We start from the raw sequence: 6263 nt of genomic DNA, 5'->3' as shown, positions 1-6263 counted from the left end.
GGGAAAGAGCAGGTATGCGGGGCATCCACGTCGCTCCGCGGGGGTCTCTGGAGCCACGGGAGGCAGGGTGTAGTGGGTGGAGCTTGCCCCAGAGCCAAGGGAGGCTGAACGGCTCACTCTCGTGGCTGCGAAGGTGCTGGGGCCTGCTCAGAATGCTTCCCGTTGCCGGAGCGACGCGGGGCGTGTCTTATTTATGCCACTTTTAACATTTCTTCGGAGGATAGGAGGCCGCACCTGTTCGGAGAAAGTTTGTGATTAAGTGCCCCTCTCCTGTTTTCCCCGAAGGCAGAGAGGACGAATCTTTCCATCGGAAGTCGGTGTACCGCGGGTCCCTGACACAGAGGAACCCCAACGGGAGGAAAGGGGCGGCCAGCCAGGTCTTCGCGGTAAGGTTTTCCCTCCTGGTGCAGGGAACCTCTGAGACGCGTGGCCTGTCAGATCAATGTACCGATATCTAGCTCTCTGAGTACAGAAAATTGGGGTGAATGAATGAGAATTAAAACCAGAGAATCAAAGCATAACGTTAACTAAAAGCTGCAAAAGGTAAAAGGTCAGAAACGTCCCACAGTGTCCCGACTGTCGTAAGGGCAGTGGTCATGCAGTGGCCTCGCTCTCCGGAGGGGCTCGCCCCGTTAGACCTCGAGGACGTTCCCCGGGACCACCTGGGCTGCCCAGCTCTGTGAAGGGCGTTGGTCGGATGGCATGCGAGGGCGTGTGTCACAGACCCTCCCCAGACTCCTGTGGGTGCCAGCCCAGGGAATGCCAGCGCCTGCAGACTGTGCCCGCTGCATCCCCTTTCCAACGCCTGCTTGTGTTGAGCGTTACAAGAGCCCGTCGCAAGCCCATCAAACTTGTCACCCATGGTCCTGCTGCCCGAGGCCTCTGCTTGAGGTGGCAGGAATGTGCCTCCCAGACCCACAGAGCTGCTCAGAGGCAGCGCCATGACCTCCAGACCGCAAGGTCGTGCTCTGTCCTGGCTGTGCACACGATGGCCGGGGCCCAGGCTCCACCAAGGCCCAAGCCCTCACTCCACCCTCCAGGCTGTGCTGCAGCGTGTCAGCTGGCAGTGCCCAGCCACACTGCCCCACTCCAGTGCGCACCAGCTCCAGAGTCCGCGCAGTGATCTGCTGGCCCCGTCTCTCCCGAGTCAGCCCAAGGAGGACTACGCGTCACTTTATTCTTTTTTTTTTTTAAGTTGCCTTGGAATTCTCCAAAGCATTTCTCTAAAACATATGTCTGGGCCCAGCTGCTGTGGAGCAAGGGGCATGACCACTGTGCGGCGGCTGAGGCCACGTGAGAGGTCCCGGTTTGGTTCCCCGTTCAGTTCCCGCCCAGGCAGGGTGGTGCGGGCCTGTGGTCTGGGCTAACCGGAATGCCAGGGCAGGAAGATGGGCATGGCTAGACCCTGCTGAAAACGCCTCCCTCTCCTCCCTCCTGCTCTTGTGTTCTCTGTCTCCTCTGTCTCATGACCACTGTGCGGCGGCTGAGGCCACGTGAGAGGTCCCGGTTTGGTTCCCCGTTCAGTTCCCGCCCAGGCAGGGTGGTGCGGGCCTGTGGTCTGGGCTAACCGGAATGCCAGGGCAGGAAGATGGGCATGGCTAGACCCTGCTGAAAACGCCTCCCTCTCCTCCCTCCTGCTCTTGTGTTCTCTGTCTCCTTTGTCTCATCAAAAAAAAACAAACAAACAACAAAAGGCGTACCTGAACGTAAACTGCTGGCAGGGCTGAGTCCTGGCAAGGAGGGAGACATGTTTTCCTCCGTCACTCTTTAGTGGACCGGGAGACCCGACCCATCTGCCCCTGTCCTCTCGCCACAGCCCCTCCATGCACAGTACACCGGGCGCCATCGCTGTCCGCAGTCAACTGCCCCAGACGGGCCCTCCTGCCAGGACTGGCCTCCATGTGCTGGTCAGAGCTTCACGCCCACCGGCACATTGCCTGAATTTAGCACACACTTGGAAACTGAGTTTTAATCAGATCCCACCACTAGTCAGTTCCCACACCTGGCACCGCTCTGGAATCAGTAAGCCGAAGAGCAGGGCATCGCGGGAGGGCACGTGTGCCTCTCCATGGAGTGAGCGGAGGGCAGTCCGCTGCTCCCCAGCCGGCTGCTCGGTGCTAGTGCAGGAGGGGTGCTGCAGTCCTGGGACCGCTGAGCTCCTGGGGGCTCTCTTCCATGCCCTCCTGAGAATTGCAGGCTGTGGGTCAGGGCTCGAGTAAGAGCGGTGACTCATCAGGCCTCTCAGAGCCTGGCGAGGCCGGCCCAGCTCTACCCCTGCTGGGAAATGAAGAAACTGAGGCAACGCCCGAAATGGGGCACCTCAATGTGCAGACACACAGTCCCTGACCCTGAGTCATGACCCCATTGATGTGCCACATGGGGGGACTCCAATCAGAGCGCCCGCTGGCCATGCCGCGGACAGCACCGTCACACAGACCGGGGATGCAGGAGAGCAGCATAAGACGGCATGACCGTGAGGCGTGTCCTCGCAGCAGGTCCCCGGAAATGGCGGGGGTGGTGGTGTATGTATCCGGTACAACATCGTTAGGGCAGGGACACCTGGCCGTCACATGGGCCGGGAAAGAGGCCTCTGGACCCTGCAGCCATCGCCCACTGGGGACGGTTGACAGTGAGTTAGGACCCTGCCTTGGGACTTGGAATCCGAATGCTTTCAAACAGGAGTACACTCCTATACTTCAGAGCTCATACGTGAAGTGCTCTCCATCCGTGGGCTCCATGGACCAGAGCCAGAGCCACTGGCCTCAACCCCTCAGGGACAGGCAGAGGGAGGTCAGACACCCCAGGGGCCTGACCGAGGCCTTAAAAAGACAAAGACCAGCTATGTGCACACCTGTGTGTGTGTGCATGTGTGTTCTGTCTGCATGCTCATGTCTCTGTGTGTACCCATGAGAGTGTTTCTCTGTACACACCCAGGTGTCTGCTTACGTGCACATCTGCATACACCCCATGTCTGTGTCTCTGCATGCACATGTGTCTCTGCATGTGCACCCCTGTGTGTTTCTCTGTGTACATCTGTATACACCCCATGTCTATATCTCTGTGCATTTGTGTGTCTCTGCATGCACACCCATGTGCTTCTCTGTGTACATCTGTGTACACCCCATGTCTATATCTCTCTGTGCATTTGTGTGTCTCTGCATGCACACCCATGTGCTTCTGTGTGTACATCTGCGTACACCCCATGCCTGTGTCTCTGTGTGCATGTGTGTCTCTGCATGTGCACCCATGTGCTTCTCTGTGTACAACTGTGTACACCCCATGTCTATGTCTTTGTGTGCACATGTGTCTCTGCATGCGCTCCCGTGTGTGCTTCTCTGTGTACAACTGTGTACACCCCATGTCTGTGTCTTTGTGTGCACATGTGTGTCTCTGTGTGTGTACCCATTGTGCTTCTCTGGGTACATCCATGTACATACCATGCCTGTATCTCCATGTGCATGTGTGTGTCTCTGCATGTGCACCCATGTGTGCTTCTGTGTGTATATCTGTACACATCCATGTCTGTGTCCTGGTGTGTGCATGTGTGGTCTTTGCATGTGCTCCTGTGTGTACTTCTGTGTGTATATCCATGTACACACCCCGTGTCTGTATCTCTGTGTGATGTGTGTATCTCTGCATGTACACCCATGTGTGCTTCTGTGTGTACATCCGTGTACACAGCCATGTCTGTGTCTTTGTGTGCATGTGCATGTCTCTGTGTGTGCACCTGCATGTGCTTCTATGTGTACATCTGTGTACACCCCATGCTGTGTCTCCATGTGCACATGTGTGTCTCTGCATGTGAACCCAATGTATGTTTCTCTCTGTGTACATCTGTGTACACCCCATGTCTATGTCTCTGTGTGCATGTGTGTATCTCCACATGTGCACCAGTGTGTGTTTCTCTGTGTATGTCTGCATACACACCCATGTCTGTGTCTCTGTGTGCATGTGTGGTCTCTGCACATGCTCCTGTGTGTGCTTCTGTGTGTATATCTGTGAATATACCCATGCCTCTGTCTCTGTGTGATGTGTCTGCATGTGCATCCATGTGTCTGTTTCTGTATGCATATGTGTATCTGTGTACACACCCATGCCTGTGTGTCTCTGTGCACATGTGTATCTCTGCATTTATAGCAGTGTCTGTGTTTACACTCCTGTGTTTGAGTCTGCATATTTCTGTGTGCACACCCAGGTGTATGTCTCTGCTTGCACACCCTGTGTCTGTGTGTGCACACCCCAGTATCTGTCTGTATACACACCATGTGTAATTATATGTCTCTCTGTGCACAGCCGTGTGTGGTTGTTGTACCTGCCTGTGTGTGTCCATGTGTATCTATTCTCACTCATGTAAACATGCATGAGTATGTGCACTTACATGTGATGTGTTTTTGTGCCTCACAGAAACCTGTGGTGGCCCACCAGCCATAAAGGGTGGTTCATGGGACGAGGACGGAGCAGTCACCACACGCTCGCCACCCCCACTGGCTCTGCACTGCTGCCCTGCATGGTCACCATCATCGTCCTGGTGAGAGACGAGAAGAAACCTGTCCGTGTGGCGGCCCCCTGCGAAACGACAGCAGCTCTGAGCCCTCGCTGCTCACTCGAGTTCACGACTGTTTCCAAGGCCGCCCCGGGCCTGCCCTGCCCTGAGCTGTGGGACCGTTCAGAACCACGCTGTCCCAGCCTTCGGAAGGAGAGGGCTTCCCCAGGGTGGCCTGCTGCCCCATCCCTCTTGGCTTTCTTATGTCGCCGTCATGAATAGAGCAGAGAAGAGACGACTCGCTAAGACTCCAGTTGTGCTGATCCTTGACCGTCTGCACCACAGCGCAGAGGACGTGGATGTTTCTCTGTGTGGGCGTGTTTCTGTGTGTGGATCTGTGTGTGTGGATCTCTGTGTGGGTGTATCTCTGTGTCTTTGTATCTCTGTGTGTCTGAATCTCTGTGTGTGTGTAGCTCTGTGTGTGTGTATGTCCATGTGTGTATTTCCATGTGGGTGTATTTCCATGTGTGTGTATTTCTCTGTGGGTGTATCCATGTATGTATCTCTGCGTGGGTGTATCTCTGTGTGGGTCTATCTGTGTGGATGTATCTCTGTGTGGGTCTATCTGTGTGGGTGTATTTCCGTGTGGGTGTATTTCTGTGTGGGTCTATCTCTGTGTAGGTGTATCTGTGTGTGTATATTTCCATGTGGGTGTATTTCCACATGTGTTTATTTCCGTGTGGGTATATTTCCATGTGTGCATATTTCTCTGTGAGTGTGCTTGGGAATGAGGCATCGAGACAGTGGCTGGACTCATGCCCAGCTGAGTGACGAGGGAGGGGCAGACACCCCTGTCCCTGCCCCGCATGCACCCAACCTGCAGGTTCCCCTAGACCACGGAGCAGCAGAAGTTACACCAGGGTCAAAGTGGAGCAGGTGGACGGGAGCGAGTGAGCATCGACCAGGCCCAGATGCAGGCACGGAGGACCTGCCAGAGGGACAGCGATGGCGCCCGGGGAGAGTGGGGTGAAGGCCAGGGTTCCAGCCTGCCTCTGCCATGGCAGAATCCAGTGGGTCAGAGGGCAGAGGGCGATGCCTGGCCTGGACAGGGTGGGGGGCAGGCAGGAATCAACCACCCACTTGCCCTCGGTTTCAAAGACAACCTCCCAGTGCCCTCCCCCTTGGACAGAGCAGGATTCAGTTCATTTGGATGTCTGTGAGGCTCCCCTGCTTTTAACTGGAGTCCGGTGGGCTCCCCAGAGAGTCCTTGGAGTCTCGTAGCAGCAGTCACACCTCACGCTCACTGAGGTCCCCAGCAGGGGCGGTGGCCAGGGTGGGGCGGCTTCCTTCGAGTCCCACGGGCAGCAGAGACGAGTCAGGCTGAGTCCCGAGGCCTATCCGGGAGGTGTTTCCTGCCGCCCCAAATAGGACAGTCCAAGGAGCTCTCCAACCTCTCCCTCTGCGTAAGGTTCAGATCCTAAAGTGCATGGCTGGGAGGCAGCCACCTGTACTTCTCCCGGAGACGTCGGCACAGCTGACTGACCATGAGCACGCACCGACCGTGGTGTTTTTTCCTGACACTTCACGGCATCCCACAAGGTGATGGCTTTAGATAAGGCCAAACGCTATTCACAGTTCTACTGCTTGGAAGATTCTCTGGAGTTCCTTCTCCTAACGGATGCTCACTCCAGAGGTATCTTCCCAGAAGCCGAGTACAGGCAGGCAGGCCGCTGAGGCCGGTGTACACTGAGTGACACCCGCCGGCTCCCTCCTAACCCAA

General features: G+C 56.1%; 1 protein-coding gene across 3 annotated transcripts in view; it reads left to right on the top strand.

Annotated features, from left to right (window-relative positions):
* Window positions 1-4776, top strand: part of MLPH (melanophilin) — a 52683-nt gene extending 47907 nt beyond the window's left edge. For 2 of the 3 annotated variants that reach the window (XM_006151965.3, XM_027773228.1), the window contains 2 exons: window positions 286-386; window positions 4405-4776. In XM_006151965.3, coding sequence (XP_006152027.1) covers window positions 286-386; window positions 4405-4431 — 128 coding nt within the window. In that variant the 3' untranslated portion in view covers window positions 4432-4776. The remainder of the gene's footprint in view (window positions 1-285; window positions 387-4404) is intronic. The other variant, XR_335062.3, reaches the window with a different exon arrangement.
* Window positions 4777-6263: the final 1487 nt, after the last annotated feature.

This window comes from Tupaia chinensis, unplaced genomic scaffold (assembly GCF_000334495.1).
Source record: "Tupaia chinensis unplaced genomic scaffold, TupChi_1.0 Scaffold000332_1, whole genome shotgun sequence".
Classification (NCBI taxonomy): domain Eukaryota; kingdom Metazoa; phylum Chordata; class Mammalia; order Scandentia; family Tupaiidae; genus Tupaia; species Tupaia belangeri.
The sequence above is the reverse complement of the archived record's forward strand: the minus strand, read 5'-3'. Positions and strand labels throughout refer to the sequence as shown.